General features: G+C 37.2%; 1 protein-coding gene across 3 annotated transcripts in view; it reads left to right on the top strand.

The window, feature by feature from the left end:
• Window positions 1–23,025, top strand: part of GABRB1 (gamma-aminobutyric acid type A receptor subunit beta1) — a 394,887-nt gene that overhangs the window by 291,337 nt on the left and 80,525 nt on the right. For all 3 annotated transcript variants that reach the window (XM_027103040.1, XM_027103041.1, XM_027103042.1), the window contains one exon: window positions 17,706–17,788. In XM_027103040.1, the coding sequence (XP_026958841.1) occupies window positions 17,706–17,788 (83 nt within the window). The remainder of the gene's footprint in view (window positions 1–17,705; window positions 17,789–23,025) is intronic.

Below are 23,025 nucleotides of genomic sequence, written 5' to 3'. Positions count from 1 at the left end.
TTTTTGCCTTTTAGAATATATCTCTCAGTTAGCTTAATTTTGATGGTGTTCATTATGAATTCAAAAAAGCAACATAGCTTTATTTTAGATATTTATTTCTATAATTTATACATTCTCTCAAAAAATTTTAACAGTAAAACCATGAAAATACATGTCAACAAAGATATTAAATTTAACATATATTTATTTATCTAATTAACTAAAATAGATAGCAATGAAGTTAATCTATACTGGAACACAATTCCTGCCTGATATTTGAGAAAATTCTATTATTGGTCTTCTTTTAATCATAAATTTATTCACCACTTGAGATTTCAGTTTTTAAAGAAGGAATGGTACTGAATACAACTTATAAATAAATATATTAAAAATATTTTACTGTGCCAGTAATTAAAAACTAAAATAACAACTTAAAAGTACCATTTTTCATATATTAACAAAAACAGTATAATATCCATTTGAGCTGCAGTGTAAGGAAATTGATACTTTCTAGCATTATAATTTGGTACAATTCCTTAAGAAAGTATTTTGGCCATATATAGTATAAGACAGCATAAAGACTTGTATGACTTTTAATACTCTATATAGAGAACACTAAAATCTCCACACTAAAATCTATTAGAACTAACAAATGAATTCAGCTAGGTAGCAGGATATAAGATTAATATACCAAAATCTGTTGTGTTTCTTTACATAAGTAATGAGATATCAGACAGAGAAAGTAAAAAACAATTCTGTTTAAAATCACATCAAAAAAAAAAAAAAAAACCTAGGAATAAGCTTAACCAAGGAGGTGAAAGAACTATACACAGAAAATTATAAAACACTGGTAAAAGAAATTGAAGACGATTCGAAGAAATGGAAAGATATCACATGCTCTTGGATTGGAAGAATTAATATTGTTAAAATGGACACACTAACCAAAGCAATCTACAGATTTAATGCAATCCCTATCAAAATACCCATGACATTTTTCACAGAACTAAAACAAACAATCCTAAAATATAGATAGAACCACAAAAGGTCCAGAATAGTCTAAGCAATCCTGAAAAAAAAAGAAAAAAGCTGGACTTCAGACTTTACTACAAAGTCTGAACCCTCCCAGACTTCGGACAATACTACAAAGCTACAGTAAACAAAACAGTGTGGTGTTGGTACAAAAACAGACGTATAGATCAATGGAACAGAATACAGAGCCCAGAAATAAACCCAGACACCTACGCTCAATTAATCTACAATAAAGGACACAAGAATATGCAATGGAGAAAAGACAGTCTCTTCCACAACTAGTGCTGGGAAAACTAGACAGCTACATGAAAATCAGTGAAATTAGAACATTACCTCACACCATGTACAAAAATAAACCAAAAATACTTTAAAGACCTAAGTATAAGACATGACACTGCAAAACTCCTAGAAAAAAACATAGGAAAAATATTCTCTGACATAAATAGTAGAAAGATTTTCTTACATCAGTCTCCCAAGGCAAAAGAAATAAAAGCAAAAAAAACAAATGAGACATGATCAAACTTAAAAGCTATTGCACAACAAAGGAAACCATCAACAAAACAAAGAAACAACCTTCAGAATGGGAGAAAATATTTGCATAGAACGCAACGGACAAGGGGTTGATATCAGAAACACACAAACAGCTCTTACAAATAAGAAAATGGTAAAGAAACATACATATCAAAAATTACCTTGGGCTTCCATGGTGGCGCAGTGGTTGAGAGTCCGCCTGCCGATGCAGGGGACATGGGTTTGTGCCCAGTCAGGGAAGATCTCACATGCCACGGAGGGCTGGGCCCGTGAGCCATGGCTGCTGAGCCTGCGCGTCTGGAGGCTGTGCTCCACAATGGGAGAGGCCACAACAGTGAGAGGCTCGTGTACTGCAAAAAAAAAAAAAAAAAAAATTACCTTAAACGTAAATAGATTAAATGCTCCAACCAAAACACATAGACTGGCTGAATGGATACAAAAAAAGACCCGAATAAATGCTGTCTACAAGAGACCCTCTTCAGACCTAGGGACACATACAGACTGAAAGTGAGGGAATGGAAAAAGATATTCCATGCAAATGGAAATCAAAAGAAAGCTGGAGTAGCAATTCTCATATCAAACAAAATAGACTTTAAAATAAAGACTAAAACCAGAGACAAAAAGAACACTACATCATAATCAAGGAATCAATCCAAGAAGAAGATATAACAATGGTAAATATTTATGCACCCAACATAGAAGCACCTCAATACATAAGGCAAATGCTAACAGCCATAAAAGGGGAAATTGACAGTAACACATTCATAGTAGGGGACTTTAACACCCCACTTTCACCAATGGACAGATCATCCACAATGAAAATAAATAAGGAAACACAAGCTTTAAATGACACATTAGACAAGATGGACTTAATTGATATTTGTTGGACATTCCATCCAAAAACAACGGAATACACTTTCTTCTCAGGTGCTCATGGAACATTCTCCAGGATAGACCATATCTTGGGTCACAAATCAAGCCTTGGTAAATTTAGCAAAATTGAAATCGTATCACATAACTTTTCCCACCACAACGTTATGAGACTAGACATCAATTACAGGAAAAAAACTGTAAAAATATACAAATACATGGAGGCTAAACAATACACCACTAAATAACCAAGAAATCAAAGAGGAAATCAAAAAATATCTAGAAACAAATGAGAATGAAAACACAATGACCCAAAACCTACGGGATGCAGCAAAAGCAATTCTAAGAGGGAAGTTTATACCAACACAATCCTACCTCATGAAACAAGAAAAATCTAAAATAAACAACCCAACTTTACAGCTACAGCAATTAGAGAAAGAACAACAACAACAACAACAAAAAAAAACCCAAAGTTAGCAGAAGGAAAGACGTCATAAATAAATGAAAAAGAAATGAAGGAAACAATAGCAAAGATCAGTAAAACTAAAAGCTGGTTCTGAGATGAAAAACAAATTGATAAACCATTAGCCAGACTCATCGAGAAAAAAAGGGAGAAGACTCAAATCAACAGAATTAGAAATGAAAAAGGAGAAGTAACAAGTGACACTGCAGAAATACAAAGGATCATGAGAGATTACTACAAGCAATTATACACCAATAAAATGGACAACCTGGAAGAAATGGACAAATTCCCAGAAAAGCACAACCTTCTGAGACTGAACCAGGAAGAAATAGAAAATATCAACAGACCAATCACAAGCACTGAAATTGAAACTTTGATTAAAAATCTTCCAACAGGCATTTTTCACAGAACTAGAACAAAAAATTTTGCAATTTGTATGGAAACACAAAAGACCCCGAATAGCCAAAGCAATCTTGAGAACAAAAGAAGGAACTGGAGGAATCAGGCTCCCAGACTTCAGACTATACTACAAAGCTACAGTTATCAAGACGGTATGGTACTGGCACAAAAACAGAAAGATAGATCAATGGAACAGGATAGAAAGCCCAGAGATAAACCCACACATATATGGTCACCTTATCTTTGACAAAGGAGGCAGAAATGTACAGTGGAGAAAGGACAGCCTATTCAATAAGTGGTGCTGGGAAAACTGGACAGCTACATGTAAAAGTATGAGATTAGATCACTCGCTAACACCATACACAAAAATAAGCTCAAAATGGATTAAAGACCTAAATGTAAGGCCAGAAACTGTCAAACTCTTAGAGGAAAACATAGGCAGAACACTCTATGACATAAATCACAACAAGGTCCTTTTTGACCCACCTCCTAGAGTAATGGAAATAAAAACAAAAGTAAACAAATGGGACCTAATGAAACTTAAAAGCTTTTGCGCAGCAAAGGAAACCATAAACAAGACGAAAAGACAACCCTCAGAATGGGAGAAAATATTTGCAAATGAAGCAACTGACAAAGGATTAATCTCCAAAACTTATAAGCAGCTCATGCAGCTTAATAACAAAAAAACAAACAACCCAATCCAAAAATGGGCAGAAGACCTAAATAGACATTTATCCAAAGAAGATATACAGAGTGCCAACAAACACATGAAAGAATGCTCAACATCACTAATCATTAGAAAAATGCAAATCAAAACTACAATGAGATATCATCTCACACCAGTCAGAATGGCCATCATCAAAAAATCTACAAACAATAAATGCTGGAGAGGGTGTGGAGAAAAGGGAACCCTCTTACACTGTTGGTGGGAATGTAAATTGATACAGCCACTGTGGAGAACAGTATGGAGGTTCCTTAAAAAGCTACAAATAGAACTACCATATGACCCAGCAATCCCACTACTGGGCATATACCCTGAGAAAACCATAATTCAAAAAGAGTCATGTACCAAAATGTTCATTGCAGCTCTATTTACAATAGCCCAGAGATGGAAACAACCTAAGTGTCCATCATCGGATGAATGGATAAAGAAGATGTGGCACATATATACAATGGAATATTACTCAGCCATAAAAAGAGACGAAATGGAGCTATTTGTAATGAGGTGGATAGACCTAGAGTCTGTCATACAGAGTGAAGTAAGTCAGAAAGGGAGAGACAAATACCGTATGCTAACACATATATATGGAATTTAAAAAAAAAAAATGTCATGAAAAACCTAGGGGTGAAACAGGAATAAAGACACAGACTTACTAGAGAATGGACTTGAGGCTATGGGGAGGGGGAAGGGTAAACGGTGACAAAGCGATAAAGAGGCATGGACATATATACACTACCAAACGTAAGGTAGTTAGCTAGTGGGAAGCAGCCGCATAGCACAGGGAGATCAGCTTGGTGCTTTGTGACCGCCTGGAGGGGTGGGATAGGGAGGGTGGGAGGGAGGGAGACGCAAGCGGGAAGAGATATGGGAATATATGTATATATATAACTGATTCATTTGGTTGTGAAGCTGAAACTAACATACCATTGTAAAGCAATTATACTCCAATAAAGATGTTAAAAAAAAATAATAATAATAATCCCACAGTTAATTAATGGCAGAATTGGGATTTGAACCCAGCCGAGATGGCTCCAGAGTTTGTACCGTTAATAGATTTTGCTGTTACCAAATCCTCATCAATGAACAATCTGTCTTTCTAAGCTGGCACTGTATCAGGTGTTACATGTGTAAGAGCCTCAGTTGTCGGTTCTTGAGAAGTCAGGGCCATAGGGTTGCTGGGGTTTGAGAAATGAGGCTAAGGACAGACACTAAGACCCCAGCCCAGGAACCTCCACACGAGGCTATATAGGGAGTTAGCTCTGCTCTGGTGTCTTTGCACTGACTGGTATTCGTTCATCATGAAGTCAAGTAATAAAGAATGGAAACCTTTTGGTCTGAAAAAAAAAAAAAAATCTTCCAACAAACCAAAGCCCAGGACCAAATGGCTTCACAGGCGAATTCTATCAGACATTTAGAGAAGACCTAATACCTATCCTTCTCAAACTCTTCCAAAGTAAAGCAGAGGGAGGAACACTCCCAAACTCATTCTACAGGGTCACCATCACCCTGATACCAAAACCAGACAAAGATGTCACAAAGAAAACTACAGACCAATATCACTGATGTACATAGATGCAAAAATCCTCAACAAATTACTAGCAAACAGAATCCAACAACACATTAAAAGGATCATACACCATGATCAAGTGGGGTTTATCCCAGGGATGCAAGGATTCTCAAATATACGCAAATCAATTAATGTAATACACCATATTAACAAATTGAAGGATAAAAACCATATGATCATCTCAATAGATGCAGAAAAAGCTTTTGACAAAATTCAACACCCATTTATGTTAAAACCCTGCAGAAAGTAGGCATAGAGGGAACTTACCTCAACATAATACAGGCCATATATGACAAACACACAGCCAACATCGTTCTCAATGGTGAAAAACTGAAACCATTTCCACTAAGATCAGGAACAAGACAAGGTTGCCCACTCTCACCACTCTTATTCAACATAGTTTTGGAAGTTTTAGCCACAGCAATCAGAGAAGAAAAAGAAATAAAAGGAATACAAATCGGAAAAGAAGTAAAGCTGTCATTGTTTGCAGATGACATGATACTATACATAGAGAATCCTAAACATACTACCAGAAAACTATTAGAGCTAATCAGTGAATTTGGTAGAGTAGCAGGATACAAAATTAATGCACAGAAATCTCTTGCATTCCTATACACGAATTATGAAAAATCTGAAAGAGAAATTGAGGAAACACTCCCATTTACCATTGCAACAAAAATAATAAAATACCTAGGAATAAATCTACCTAAGGAGACAAAAGACCTGTATGCAGAAAACTATAAGACACTGATGAAAGAAATTAAAGATGATACCAACAGATGGAGAGATAGACTATGTTCTTGGACTGAAAGAACGAAAATTGTGAAAATGACTATAGTATCCAAAGCAATCTACAGATTCAATGCAATCCCTATCAAACTACCAATGGCGTTTCTCACAGAACTAGATCAAAAAATTTCACAATTTGTATGGAAACACAAAAGACCCCAAATAGCCAAAGCAATGTTGAGAAAGAAAAACGGAGCTGGAAGAATCAGGCTCTCTGACTACAGACTATACTACAAAGCAACAGTAATCAAGACAGTATGATACTGGTACAAAAACAGAAATATAGATCAATGGAACAGGATAGAAAACCCAGAGATAAACCCCACACATATGGTCACATTATCTTTGATAAAGGAGGCAAGAATATGCAATGGAGAAAAGACAGCCTCTTCATTAAGTGGTGCTGGGAAAACTGGACAGCTACATGTAAAAGAATGAAATTAGAACAGTCCCTAACACAAAAAACATAAAATCAAAATGGATTAAATACCTAAATGTAAGACCAGACACTATAAAGCTCCTAGAGGAAAACATAGGCAGAACACTCTATGACATAAATCACAGCAAGATCCTTTTTGACCCACCTCCTAGAGAAATGGAAATAAAAATAAACAAAAATGGACTTAATGAAACATAAAAGCTTTTGCACAGCAAAAGAAACCATATACAAGAAGAAAAGACAGTCCTCAGAGCGGGAGAAAATATTTGCAAACGAAGCAACTGACAAAGGATTAATCTCCAAAATATACAAGCAGCTCATGCAGCTCAATATCAAAAAAACAAACAACCCAATCCAAAAATGGGCAGAAGACCTAAATAGACATTTCTTTAAAGAAGATATACAGATTCCCAACAAACACAGGAAAGGATGCTCAACATCACTAATCATTCGAGAAATGCAAATCAAAAGTACAATGAGGTATCACCTCACACTGGTCAGAATGTCCATCATCAAAACATCTACAAAGAATAAATGCTGGAGAGAGTGTGGAGAAAAGGGAACCCTCCTACACTGTTGGTGGGAATGTAAATTGATACTGTCACTATGGAGAACAGCATGGAGGTTCCTTAAAAAACTAAAAATAGAACTACCATATGACCCAGCAATCCCACTACTGGGCATATACCCTGAGAAAACCATAATTCATAAAGAGTCATGTACCACAGTGTTCATTACCGCACTATTTACAATAGCCAGGATATGGAAGCAACCTAAGTGTCCATCGACCAATGAATAGATAAAGAAGATGTGGCACATATATACAATGGAATATTACTCAGCCATAAAAAGAGAAGAAATTGAGTTATTTGTAGTGAAGTGGAAGGACCTAGAGTCTGTCATACAGAGTGAAGTAAGTCAGAAAGAGAAAAACCAATACTCTATGCTAACACGTATATATGGAATCTAAAAAAAACAAAAAAATGGTTCTGAAAACCTAGGGGTAGGGCAGGAATAAAGACGCAGACACGGAGAATGGACTTGAGGACACAGGGAGGGGGAGGGGTAAGCTGGGACGAAGTGAGAGAGTAACATTGACATATATACACTACCAAATTTAAAATACATAGCTAGTGGGAAGCAGCCGCATAGCACAGGGAAATCAGCTCTGGGCTGTGTGACCACCTAAAGGGGTGGGATACGGAGGGTGGGCGGGAGACGCAAGAGGTAGGGGATATGGTGATATATGTATGCATATAGCTGATCCACTTTGTTATACAGTAGAAGCTAACACAACATTGTAAAGCAATCATACTCCAATAAAGGTGTTATAAAAAAATAAATAATCGAAAACATGAAAAATCTATATATTCATGTAAGTGTTTATTAACTTTCATTTAAACTAATAAAATTGAAAACCACTTAAATGTCCAGGATAAAGTATATTGTTTCGCACTGAAAGATTTGCAATCCTGATTATTATATATTAAGATTCAAACGGAAGAAGACAGAACCCTAAACATGGTTACAAGCATGCAAAAAACCCCACAGCCACTGGGGAGGGGGGTTGAAAATAAATATACCACAATGCTGTTAGTAGTCATATTAGAAGTAATATTTCCCCACTAATTTCAGAATATTTTTTAATGTGTTACTTGTTTAAAAAGAAAAAGGGTAATGTCCCAAGCCCCGCTCTTATTCTTATGGGGAGCTGGAAATTTTGCGCAATTTATACTACTCCCTTACTTGTATTTGTTTAGGTTTTTTTTGTTTTGTTTTGTTTTGTTTTCCCTACATAAAGCCATTCTCCTAAGACAATGCAGTATTTTAACGCTCTGTCACTCTAGAATCTTATTTCAATCCTTCAGGAATACCATTTCAAGATTACTCTGATTACCCCCCAGTAAATGAGTCACCTCTTTATTCTGAGAGAACTCACCATGTGGCAATGCAACAGAGCAGTTCTGCAACTAAGCCAAAAAAAAAATTGAATAGCTGTGAAAGAAGATCCATATCTTTGCTTTGTCTCCTAATTCTGAGTTCTTTTTTAACTATCCTGCCCTTACCAAGTCATGGCATTCCATCAGAAGTAAACATTTTCTTTGAATTTGACTTTTACTATCATTTCTAAGTCCATTTCGCTTGTTTACAGGTTTATTATTATTTTAATTCCTCACAGTTTGTCTACTACAGAAATTGCTGATGATCAAGATAATAATAAAGATGCTCTGATTTAGAAGGGGTAGCCTTGGTATTTCTGCCACCTAACACATATCTCAGCTAACTATTCCTAGGAAACTTTAAGCATGGTAGAAATTGAACACATGTTCTTATACTCCACAGATATATGAATATAGTGATATAATTTGGGGAAAATAGTCTATTTTGAACTCAGTGAGACATAAACATAACTGAGATTAGCACTGGGTCCTTGGCAAGGGTCTATTAATTACTATTGCCCTGTGAGTACTTTTTGTGGTTGTTGTTCCCCTTCCTCAGGCTGCTCTGATTTATGAACAGCTTTTCATATTCACAAAGTGGTTCATGAATCACTCTCGTCCAACAGAAATGAATAAAAATAAGCCGATTTACACAACATTTGGTATGTAGCTAATTACCTGAAAATGACGGTTTGGGATTGTACTGAGAAGTGTGTCATTAACATTCAGCACAAAGAGTACAAAACAGAGGGAGAAAAGAAAGTAGAATCAAAAACTAAAAATATAAGAGGAGCAACAAGAATGCTATTTATTCAGTGTAGATTTTTTTTAAAGCATCACCAAAGAGTACCTTCTGATGTCACCCAACAGAGGAATGTTCAAGCAAAAAGCAGCAAACGAAATGGTTAAATACAATGTAATTTCAACTTTATTAAACAATATACTTAGAAGAAAGGAAGTTAATAATCAGATTGTGGTGATGAGATTATGGATCATTTATTCTATCTATAATTTTCTGTATTTTTCCGGTATTTTACTATGACCCTGCATTAATCTTACAATGCACTTGTATTAGTAATCTTACATGTATGTATGTATTTAGAAGCATATAGTTTAAAAATAATAATAGCTATAGTTAATTGAGAGACTAGTATGTACTAAACATTGAACTTGTATGTGCATATAATAACCCTTTTCTTCTTGCCTGTTCTACCCTGTATCCACCTGCAGAATACCTCTGTTCATGGAATACAACAAACTTAAGTTAAGGCATCCAAAAACCAACCAGACACACCAGTCAAATAAGTGTAAGATTGAACTCTCTCCCTCCTGAGTGATTGTCATGTTTTCTTGATAATGTAAACATTTCTCTAATGCCAGATATTTGTGTTTCTAGAAAAATGGCAAAGCTAGTAGTCCCAAATGAGAGATAAGCATATCCTCCCTGGTTATTTCTTTAAACCAGTAGACAATGGCTCTATCTTCTGTCTTCTGCTACCTGACAGTACTAAAAAACAAAACAAAACAAAAATTATGACAGCAGGAAGGTGCAGTTGGATATTTTTAACTGTTGTAACCTCCATGCTTATAGCATTACCTGATTCCTAATAAGTCCTCTATCATGTTTATACTCAATTTGAGTTGATAAAGGATGTCCTAAATTACTGATAACTAAATGAACACCAAAAACTTATAGTCAGGTCAACTCTTGGTTGTTTAATCTGTTCTGCTGCTTGTGGGAGAAATTTTACTGAACCAGTTGTTCTCTGCTTAGATTTATCTGGCCTGAATATAATAACTGGAAAGATGATAAACCTTAGCTCCTGAGTTTAGCATATCTGAATTTGAACCTCATTTACAGACTATATAGACTTGGAAACTTTTTCTAGCCTCATCAGATGTCAGTTTCCTTATCTTTGAAATGGGCATAAAAATGGCATCAACATAATAAAGCTTTTGTAAGTAATAAATTAAATAATGCATGTATGGTAGTCAGAATAATGGCCCTCTAAATATGTCCACGTCTTAATTCTCAGGACCTGTAAATATGTTTCCTTAGGTGTCAACAGGGACTGTGCAGGTGGGATTAATGTCAGGATTTTGAAATGAGATTATCCTGGATTATCTGGGGTGGGCCCAGTGTAATCACAAGGCTTCTTATACAAGGAAGGCAGGAGGGTCAGAGGGTGAGGAGATGTGAGGACAGAAGCAGACATTGGAATGATGGAGAAAGATAGAGGAAGGGGGCATGAGCCGAGGAATGCAAAGCAGCCTCTAGAAGCTGGAAAAGACAAGGAAATAGATTCTCCCGTAGAGCCTCCAAAAGGAACACAGCCCTATTGAAACCTTGATTTTAGAACTTCAGACCTCCAGGACAGTAAGAGAATAAATTTGTGTTGCTTTAAGCCACTAAATTTGTGGTAACTTGTTACAAGAGCAATAGTTAACCAATACAGTAAATATGGTGCTTAACACTGTGCCCGTCATATAGGATTCTAACATAATATTAGCTAAGATCACTCTGCCCCTTAAGATCTAGGTAAGAGTAGCTTAAACACACAACCCATTATTTGTGGGAGTCCAACACCTTCCCCAGGGTTGCTGAGGCTTCCCAAAGGGCTTCATGATTTGGCCGTCTCTGGCTTTGAAGTTCAGGTTTTGCTGAATTGGTTTTAATTTATAGATTACTGTTCCATGAATGCTGTCAAGATAGAATTCAGCCACTTTACAAGAATAAAAATAAAACATTTGCATAAGGATTTACTGGGGTGGGGCTGCTGGGGAGAGAACATGGTTTAGGTAAATAGAGAAAATTTTATTATAAGAGCAATGTAAAAATCCAGTAGAGTTTTGCTACTCCATCATTTTGCTTCCCCACACCTAATTCCTCTTAAATCTCACAGCAGTTTATCTCCTTTTGTTTCTTTATCATTTATGTCTCATGCTCTCAAGATTTCACCTTCTAATACTAAGGTATTTTCCTAAACATAGTAGCTTACCTAAAATAAAATTTGGTGCCAACTGCGAAGATAATACATATTCTTTTCACCACTCCGTAAGTGTTAGCTAAGGGAAAAAATCTATGTACTCATTGGTCATGACTTAGGCTAACCCATCCTTCATCTTTCATTGGTTTCTTTGGGTGATGACTCTAACATGGATTAAGGGTACAGCCTAGAGGCCAAAGGAAGCCATGGGACATTCTTCAAACAAACTTAAAGTGATACTGATGTCAATCTTATACTGCTACTCACTATCAATCTCACCAATCTTAGGAGTAAGATTAGGATATAGCATTTTCAGGCTTTTTTCCTCTCTCCTTTCTCATATTCCTTTTATATAGATTCTATTAAATTGTACAGCTATGCTCTACAGAGATCACATTAAAAATTAGAGCTCATCCCTATAAGATTGAAGATTATAGGAAAATCTCAACCATACGTACGTAATTCATTCATTTAAGTCCCCATTCTTATTTGCAAAAGTGCACACTCCATATGTATATATGTGTGCGTGCTTGCATGTGTGTGTATGTGTGTGTGTGTTTGTAGCTAGGTTTTAAGCTACTTAAGGGCCAGGACTTCCTGGATGTGTCTTATCAGCAATGAGAGTCATGCTACCCTTAGACATCAAATACACATGAGTTGTGATTACGGTGACTCAGGGTCAGTGACCACGCAGCATACACCTTAATACATAAATACTACAGCAACATGATTTCCGTTCATTCCAAAGTATCGTGGGACCATAGTTTCTAACTAACAGCCTATTACAGTGTTCTGACCTAGCCTTCAAAATGTCAGTAAATTGGATGATAATGTAAGTCATTCTAAATGTCTTTGAAAGAAGACATGACTGTTAACGCTGTCATGAATCCGTACCTCTGAGAAGTCTGAGTTCAGAAAAACAGTCAGTTAACACTTTGCCTTTCGCCGGTTCTACTCTATTATACTTTCATTTGCTATCAGCCAATAATCATATTTTCACACACTGAGAATGAATGACTTGAGTGTGAACAGTTAAAAACAAAATTCAAAAAAATGCTTCAGTCTTGAAGCCCTCAACCTGTCCAGTTTTGTGATCTTTGGCACCTTTGACTCCATAGAAGATTTTGAATATCAGGCTGCTTTAGCCACGATGTGAGAACATTTCCATGAAGATGTGTTAATTAGTTGTAGAGGTGACTAACCACTGCTGAGCAATTGCATTAGGCAAGGCAAACAAATGGAATACAGAGAGCAGTCATTCTTCGAGATGTTCACTGTTGCTTCACACCCAGAAGACAAGGGCTGGACGGCACTCTGCCCAGGGACATCTCTCTTTTTCTTGATGCACCTGGGAATTCTTGCTGAGTGATTTTTCTCACAAAGAGCTCAGGATACTCAACTCACTCATACATATTACAAAATCTAGAAATGCCAAACTCTTAAATTAGCAGAGACTGACATTCTGTTGCATAAATTTCTATGGGCCACATCATGAATTTATGAGTACCTACTTGTAGAGGGGTCCCTGTCTGAGTGAGTCTCAGTGATCCCTCTCTTCTTAGATAAGAGACCCTTTCAGGTCTCTGGTGACCATATTTGTATGTGTGTAGCTTTCCTTCCAGCCCTTAATAAATAAGTTGGGGAGTGTTAGCACCTAATCCAAGTTGAGCCAATGAAATCTTCTTGAGGATTCAAAATTTGGAAAAGATAGGTCCCAAGAAGGAAGTTGTTTCACTAATGTCAGTGCTCTACAGAGAAAGTCAGGCACTTCCTGCAGCTCAAGTTCCAAGTTTCGTCTCTTTCTGTGTTGTGATGACTCAACTCTCTTTGGTATCTTAATGGGATTTGGGGCAGGAGAAGCGAATTCACACAGGCGATCATTGTTGAAAAATCATCAGGTCATGGGCAAGCTTCTGCTGTGATGTGCAGTTTCCCAAGGTGATATAAATTAAATTTCTAATATTTATTGATTGCCGAATAGATCGATCATGATAGATAGCAACAGTCAATTCAGTTATGCTTTCCAAAAGCTGTTTTTTTCAGCACTCACAGCTGTAGTACCCAAATACCTGAGACACGTTATTCATTTTACAGACAATGTTTTGTTGACTTTTCAAATTGCTTTGTAAAAACTCCAGAGCCTTATACTGTGTGAATCAGTGATTCAGCATGTCCTGCTTTTCATATGATGTGGTTAACTAACCAGATGACATGTGTCTAAAAATGATGTCAATTAAATGAGGAAAGCTGACCAGTGGAGCACAAATGATGTTATCAAGTATCCCAAAAGCTCTTTAACAGTTCCACACATATCTTATTTCAATTTTATTTTTAAATATTGTAATTATTTTTAAACTATAAGCATGTACACTGTAATGTGTCCTATGCCACTTTCGGTACGCGGGCCTCTCACTGTTGTGGCCTCTCCCGTTGCGGAGCACAGGCTCCGGACGCGCAGGCTCAGCGGCCATGGCTCATGGGCCCAGCCACTCCGCGGCATGTGGGATCCTCCCGGACCGGGGCACGAACCCGTGTACCCTGCATCGGCAGGCGGACTCTCAACCACTGCACCACCAGGGAAGCCCGCCACATTTTTTTTTAACATCTTTATTGGGGTATAATTGCTTTACAATGGTGTGTTAGTTTCTGCTTTATAACAAAGTGAATCAGCTATATGCATACGTATATCGCCATATCTCCTCCCTCTTACGTCTCCTCCCACCCTCCCTATCCCACCCCTCTAGGTGGTCACAAAGCACTGAGCTGATCTCCCTGTGCTATGCGGCTGCTTCCCACTAGCTAGCTATCTTACATTTGGTAGTGTATATATGTCCACGCCACTCTCTCACTTCATCCCAGCCTACCCTTCCCCCTCCCCGTGTCCTCAAGTCCATTCTCTATGTCTGCGTCTTTATTCCTGTCCTGCCCCTAGGTTCTTCAGAACCTTTTTTTTTAGATTCCATATATATGTGTTAGCATACGGTATTTGTTTTTCTCCTTCTGACGAGGTAGCTGGACCTAGAGCCTACGTCACATTTTAATGCATTCAAGACCATCATAATATTAACTTGTGCTGCCAGGTTAGCTTATGCAGAGTAAGCATTAGCTTATGCAGAAGCTTTATCCAAGTAAAGCTTCCTTTTAATCCACTGCTAAGTACCTACTAGAGACCAACCACCTATTAATGTATCTGAACCATCTGCAAAGGTGCCATTGATAATAGCAGCAGTTACAAAGCAGACGGGTAATATTCCCCCCTAATTCAGGGTAGCCCATGCCTGGTCATGTAAGATTTTAGAAGCAAGTGTTTCCATGTTTGTTAGGATTTTCTCAATACCATACAAATAAAATATAACACAAAAATAATTGGTGCTGAGGGAGATTTAAGACCATAATTCTCATCATAATTCCTGCTTTCAAATGTGTGTGCTCATTAAAATGGATGTCAACATTTGAACTTATATGGCAAATCTATATTGACAACATATGGCTTTCACTTATTTCATTTGTGTTTATATGTTGAGGTTCTCTATAAGATTTCATTTTATTACAGTTTTCCCCAGAGGAAAAATATTTGAAAGCACCATTTTAGCAGTGTTTTTCAACCATAGCACTACTGACATTTTGGAACAGATAATTCTTAATTGTTGGGTGCTGTCCCGGGCACTGTAGTATGTTTAGCAGCATCCCTGGCCTCCACCCACTAGATGCCCAGTATCCACCTTCCACCCCCAGCCTGACGATCAAAACTGTCTCCAGATGTCAAATGTCCCCTGTTGGTAAAAATTATCCCTGGTTGAAAAGAATTAGCTACTTCATAAGATCATAAGGATGGCCACACTTCAGTAATTCCTAGAGAATATTCACATCTTCACACTTTTTTATTGATAAGCAGCTATTAAAGAATATAGTAGAGAGATGATGTTTTTAAGCATTTTTAAATATTTATCGTGTTGTCTCATTGAGTATGTTTGAAACACTTTGCAGACCATAAAAAGAATGTGGTGGAATTGTAATCCTTCTATGTCCTAAATTCTGGAATGCAGCCAGTCTTCAAAGTTTTTGTAAAACACTGAAAAATTTTTTTAATTAAACTTTAAAATTCCTTTTGCTCTTGCTTAATGCTCAGATCAATCTGATTAATTGACCAGCATCCTGTCTAAGAAAGGCTTCAAAGAGAATCTTCACTTTTATCTTTCATAAAGAAAGCCAAAGAGAAATTGGGAAGGTCTAGGGTTATTCCTAGTAATGTTTTTAGGAAGAAGGTGCCTGTCAGGTTAACACAAATGACCAAAACAACAACTTTCCTTGACAGCCTCAAAAAACAAAGGTATGAAAAGAACTTTGTCAAATTTACATACACTGTTGATGAGGGTGTAAACTGGCTCAACCTCTATGAACAGCAATGTGGCAAAATTTAAAATGCATATACCTTTTTTCTATCAACAATTCCCTTTCTAGAAATAACCAGTCAACGTAGTCAGATATAGTAGAGTGTACCAGTATATTCAGAGCATCTTTATTTGTAAAAGTAAAAGATATGAAACAACATAAATGCCCCCTATAGGGTGATTAGGAAAATAAATTATGGCATTTCCGTACAACTCAATACTCTGTAGTAATTTTTTTTTTACAAATAGCTTATTATTTACTAATATAGAACCAAATCCAAGATGCACCGTCAATGAAAACAAGCTAGGTTCAGAAGAGGGTATGCGGTAGTCTTCTTAAGAAGTTCACCCAGGCTTCCCTGGTGGCGCGGTGGTTGGAGTCTGCCTGCCGATGCAGCGGACATGGGTTCGTGCCCCGGTCCGGGAGGATCCCACATGCCGCGGAGCGGCTGGACCCGTGAGCCATGGCCGCTGAGCCTGCGCTTCTGGAGCCTGTGTTCCGCGGCGGGGGAGGCCACAGCAGTGAGAGGCCCGCGTACCGCAAAAAAAAAAAAAGTTCACCCATAAGAAGATATAACTGGGCTTCTATTTATATTCAGAGTATGTATGGAAATTTTCCAATGTTTTAGCTCCTGGGGCCTAAGGTAGAAAGGAAGCTTATTATTAAATTTGAATTTTGAATTTTTTAAATTGTGATTATACATTACTTTGTGAACAGGGACCGTGTAAATAGTTTTTTTAAGAAAAGTATTTTGTCAATTCCAGCGTGATATCAAATGTTTGTATGAGTGGACGAGCCATATGAATTTAAGTTACTCTAAGACACCACAGTCCAGAAAACCAGCCCAGGCACGAGAAAACGGAGGGATAGTGGAAACCCAGGTAGGATATCTAGAGTCAGGATCCTTGGGTTTGCATAGATACATAAGCTAAACTGGAGTTGGTAAATATGGTGGAAACACTGATCCTAGGATGATGTTTCTTTATTGGTTACATGCTATCTACTGAATATAGGTAGACCAGGGTCTCAGAGGTGAATCTGACAAATCTCCCTCATAGTGGGGAGTGTAAGGCATCAAAAGCCATGAAGGATGAATTTTGCTGTTGTTGTTGCTTTTGTTGTTTTATCATTAGGTTGTAGCAGGAGAGGAAGGTGGACTTTGACACATAACATAGATGTTCTCCTCATAAAACCAGACTTGCTGCAGATACCGGCAAAGACATTGCTAGGAGGCTAGTAAATAAAGGAAGGGCCTGGGATAATAATAGCTATAATAATAGCTACTATTTGTGAGACACTTACTAAGTATGAAGCACTGGGCTCAGGGCTTTGCATATATTATCTCTTTTAATCCTCACAGCCATTCTATGCAGTCGGTGTTTTGATTGATAAGGGGACTGAGACTCCTGGAGATAAATTAACTAGCTCAGCCTCACACTGCTAGTGAGCAGCAAAGAAAGACTCAAATTCAATCCGCCTACTTTCAGAATTTTTAATCACAAAATTTTGATGCCAACTGGTAGGCATGATTCAGGGCTGAGAAGCCTGGAAATGAAAGTCATCGTCATTATGATGTTGTCCTTTCTCTCACCCTGACAGGATCACAACCACAGCTGCGTGTATGATGGATCTACGAAGATACCCTCTGGATGAACAAAACTGCACCCTGGAGATTGAAAGTTGTGAGTTACTTGGACAGGGGAACAAAAAAGAGGGAGGTTTGCTTGACCCAATTAAATTCCACCTTGTACTGAGTAATTGATACCAGGATATTTTTAGCTACACTACCCTGCCAACTTTTCAAAGGGTTCACAGTAACACTTTCCTCTGTATTGGAGGATTAAGGTTCATTTCAATGCAATTATCTTTTTGAACCATTAAGGAAAGTCCACTTATTTTAGCTGGACTATTTATAAACTCATGCCTTCTCCTCAGAATCAAATTTCTCCTAAGACCTTCCAATACCCAAGCTACGTTAATAAGAGAGCAAAAATAATTCAATGTGAAAAGACTTCGTGAGATTGTTTTTGGCTCTATGTCTGTCTGCCTGAAGGACTGTAAATTGTTGTCTTTTAGAAAAACACTATGGTAAAGTCTTGTGTGCAATTGTCTTTCTTCATGGGAAGAACAAGATGATATGATGGTATTCATGAGGCTTGTGGTTTAGCTTTGTCCTCTTGAGTTGTTTTTTCATTGATTGCTTTCTTAACAATTAGAATATTTTAGTCACTAAGTTTTAATCTGATTGATTATCTTGGTTTCATTGTTTCTCAACCATCAATAGGCAGACATTTGATCGCATTTATTGTGAATACCAGGCCAAGTCTATTTCCTGGTTTTCAGGGGTACAGAAAGTGCAATAGGTAATTAAGAGCATTGCAATACCATTTAATGTAATGTGAGAATAGACATAGTTAGATCATTTAAAATGCTTTCCAGATCTAAACATCAAAATGGTAAAGAAAAATGGGAAAATTCCAGGTGATCCTCTATATTATTAAACAATAAATGTATTCCCCATTGTCTGATTATTAAGTAATTACATTCATTTTCTAGTTTTACTGAATACAGACATAGAAATAGATAAAGATGCTTATGTAGATATATAGATTCAGACCTAGACATTAATCTAGTACCACTAGAACCTGGAATTCATATTATATAAATAGGTTGGCTGAAAGTTATTAATGTATGAAAGTATTAATGGTGACTTTTGGTTTAAACGCCAATGACAACCAAATTCAAACTATAGGAATGAAATATAAACCCAGTCATTTATTACTGGTTAACAATATTTTATAAATAAGACAGAACTTCATCTAAGCAAGTAAATCATTAGCTTTTGAAACTGACATGGAAAGAGAAGGATGCTCATTCACATAAGTTACCTTTTACCCTTGACCTCTCTTCCACTGATTGTGATTTTTTACCTTTGCTTATGCCGGAAGGATATGACAGTCTGTCAAAATTCCAAGATCTTATGTTTACATCATTCACTTGAAGAATGAATTTTGATGAGTACTTGAATTGATTCTGTGCATAAATTACAAGTGCTAAAATTATCAACATTTTCTCCCAAAATGCATATTTTATTTTATAATGCATATTGAGTCTTCCTATTATTATAGGTTTACATTTTTCTTTAAAAAGGCAATTTTCTTTATTCATGTTAGAAAATAGATGACTTTTAGGTCCATTTATCATATCATACAATGACCAAAACTACAAATGAGGCAAAATTAAACATAACTTTTGCGGAGCAGGGATGAGGGGCGCCAAAACAATCAGAGAGTCCAAAGTCATCATAAGATATGGTGTCAGGCGATAAGTAGTGACCCAGTCATATGATAATCATTGAGGCAATTCAGTAAGATGCAAATCAGTTAACTGGGCAGATGGATGAGGCATGGTAACTGGGACCCTAAGATCAGTTAATATATAGGACTGTAGGCAGACAGTGACCATCATAAAGTGATCCAACAGTAGATCACAGAACTCTAGTCCCTAAAGATGTTTACCTAAAGCAAAGCAGAAACTCAGGCCTGCAAGAATTTGTGTATTGAGAACTCGGGGGAAACTCGGGGGAACTCGGGGGAAAGGGAAAAAGGGAAAAAACAGGGAACTGCCTTCTATTTGCCAGACAAAAGCTAGGCATTAATATGACACCTCTGTAACAGAAGTCTTTCTAACATTTGAGAGATGATGTATCTGAGGCTCAGAGAAGTAAAATAACTTACCCAGGGCAACAAGGCAAGGATAGTGGTAAAGTGAGGATTCAAGCCCAGGTAATATATTCTCTATAATAGAATCCTGTAATCAGCTGCTGAGCAAGGAAGCAGAACGTCAATGATTAGAAGTATAGCACCATTCAGAACAACTCCCAGCTAGATTGAGGATGCTGAATCAACCAAAGGACTGGTCTGTATTTCCTAAAATTATCCCCAGTAAAGGTTAGAGTCGATCCCAGAAGCTGAAGCAGAATTTAGCTCTTAGGGCAAGGGTCAAATGATTGCAACTGTGGATAAAGGGTAGTCTGTGGATGCAGGAAATCAAGTAGTCCTGATTCCATTGACGTTACCAAAAAAAAAAATTTTAAGCCTCAAATGACAACATTGCTTAGCTCTAATACTTTCCTTATGATGTATCCCTTCTTAACAATAGATAAACCAATGTAAAGAGATCTTAAATCTTAAGGGTAATAACTTCAAATGACAAAGTAATATATGGCAATTATATGGAGTCCAAATGAGCTTTGCTTATTCCTGCCTAAGTACATAATCGATATGCTGCTAAGTGTTAATAAATACTGAATCTGTTATCCATCTATTTTTTAACTCTTCAAGAAAAAACATGTGTTACATTATTTGCTGAAACAGATCTCCCTGAATTGCCATTTTATGAAGACCATAACTGAGTTTTAAAGTGATTACAAATGAGTGGTTCTAGTGTCAGTTGGGGAAAAGGAATGATAAAGTAGACATTTCACCAATATAAGATTGAACCAATCATACTTTTGTAACCAATATAGTAGAAACTTTACCTACCTTGCAAAATTTACTCGTGTGTATTCTCTTCCATTACAATCCCAAAGATGGGGAAATGTTTTCCTTGGTCAGGTCCTTTGAGAAATATTAAAGATCTTTTGCCTTTCTTTAACGTCATCTAATCTAGTAAAATTAGGAAGGCCATAAAGCCTTATTAAATTGAAAATTTCCTTGAACTTGGAGCACATTAATAGCTTCATAGCCCTGGGATGCTATAAATTGAGTTAATGGCACATGGAAAAAAATCAATCAAGGAATTTAGTATTAAGAGGATTTGGAATTTGAAATCAATAAAGCTATCACATAAAGGTTTGATAGCCACAAGCCTCATGGAAATATAGAAAGGCTTTGGGACAACAATCATGAAGGAGTCTAATGCCTCTTCCTGTATATTTTCTGCAGCAACTATTGAAAAAAATCTCAACCCTAATCTTACCCTCACTGTCAGCAGATAGTGCCACCTCTCAGTACCTCCCCCACCCCCCCAAAAAAATAGAATCCATTTCGGCTCTGAAATCTCTCAGCAGTCTCACCCATCTTCTTCTAATGCCCTTATATCCTCACCATTCTAAGTTAGCCCCCTGTATTTAAGAGGAAGGGGTGCTCCTCTTCCTTTTATAAGCTGACCCTGACCCCCTTCTTCCTCCTCTGGTAATTGATTTTCTCAAATTCACATACACCTACACCCCTGATATTTCAGATCCTCAGCCTCACCCTCTCTGCTACCTCTTTTTTCACAGCCTAAAAACAAGCTGAAAACTCCCCTCGTCACAAAACACCTCTACTCTACCCTCCCACCTCCCCTTCAGCTTTTCCTAATCTCTCTACTTCCTTTTTCTCAAAACTACTTGAGATAATGGTATATATCTGCTGTCTGTGGCCTCAACTTCCCCTCAACCCACTGTGATTTGGACCCTGCCTACCCATCTCCCAAGTCCACTGACACTGTTCTCAGAAAGCTCACGAAGGATCTCTCTTTACATAACATCTTTATTCCAACGATCTCCAGATGTATAGCTCCAGCTCAGATCTCTTTTAAGCTCCAGATTGATGTACATCGCACTTTTCTTGGCATATCTACTTTGATGTTTCAAAAGCATCTTAAACTTAATTTTCTCAAAACTTATTATCAATTTTTCCCTCACAAGTGAGTTTCCTTTCCAGCTTCCTTAATCTCACTATCCAGCCAGAATCCTAGGATTCTTCCTCTTCCTCACCCTCCTCCCATCCAATCTATTGTCAAGTACCATCCATTCTACTTGCCAGATATTTAGCAAAGCCCTTCACTTCTCTCCAGCCCACTGCCACCAATCTTCTCCAAACCACCATGACTTCTTGCCTGAATCATTGTAGCAGTCTTGCTATTGGTCCTCTTATTTTTACCCTTGACTCCCTCCAACTTATTTTCTACCCAGTAGCCAGAGTCGTCTTTGCAAGAGGGCAATTGGATCATATTATTCTGTGCTTTAAAATACTCAAAGACTTCTCATTGCACCAGGAAAATTCTCCACACTTCCTAATTTGACTTACAAGCTTCTGAGTGACTTCCTCAATATCTCCATTCTCATCTGAAACCATCTTTCCCTTGCTTACTGCACTAAATTCCAGCACCACAGGTAGTTTCTTGCAGACCGATCTTTCTTTTATCTCATTATCTTCACCATATTGTTCCTTCTGGTTAAAATGCTTTTCCCCATGATGGTTCTTTTGGCTTTTCCTCATCTTTCAGTTCTCATTTAAGATGCCACCTCCAACAAAAGGCTTTCCTGAGAATCCAACCTTAATTAGTGAACAACCAGTATTCTCTTTCAAAATTCTGTTACTTTCCCATATAGCACTTAGTAGTGTTTGTTTGCTTCTGCGTTTATTGTTTCTTCCCTCTCTGGATTAGAAACTCCATGAAGGAAAGGATCATTGTTTTGTTCACAACACAATAATTAAAACCCAGCCTAGTACCTGACAATAAATATCTGTGAAGTGAGTGTATGCTAAATTTCTTGGCTCCAAACTTTTTGAGTCTTTTGAATTTTGAAAGATAAGTCTAGTCTTAATTTTTTTCAGATAAGATTTAAGGAAGGTATTTTTTGACTTGCAGTAAAATATTCTTTCATTTATACAATTTTATATTCATGCTTTAAGACCATCTCAAAAATTTAAGATTGTAAATGTTCAACCAAGAGCCAGATAGGGGAAAACCTAACATTTTAATTATTTTAGGAATTTTCAAAGGCTGGTAAACGTGATAAACCACCAGTATGGTCTTTTTGCTTCACTTCAGTCATGAACTGTCTACATCCCTCCCACCTGAACCACAACCAGTTTATCAAACAAAGGTAACATTTAGTGATACCTGGTTATTTTTATACTTGTTTCTT

This window comes from Aethalodelphis obliquidens, unplaced genomic scaffold (genome assembly GCF_003676395.1).
Source record: "Aethalodelphis obliquidens isolate GAN/ISIS:26980383/991018 unplaced genomic scaffold, ASM367639v1 scaffold6, whole genome shotgun sequence".
Lineage (NCBI taxonomy): Eukaryota > Metazoa > Chordata > Mammalia > Artiodactyla > Delphinidae > Aethalodelphis > Aethalodelphis obliquidens.
This window is presented reverse-complemented; position numbering and strand designations above follow the sequence as displayed.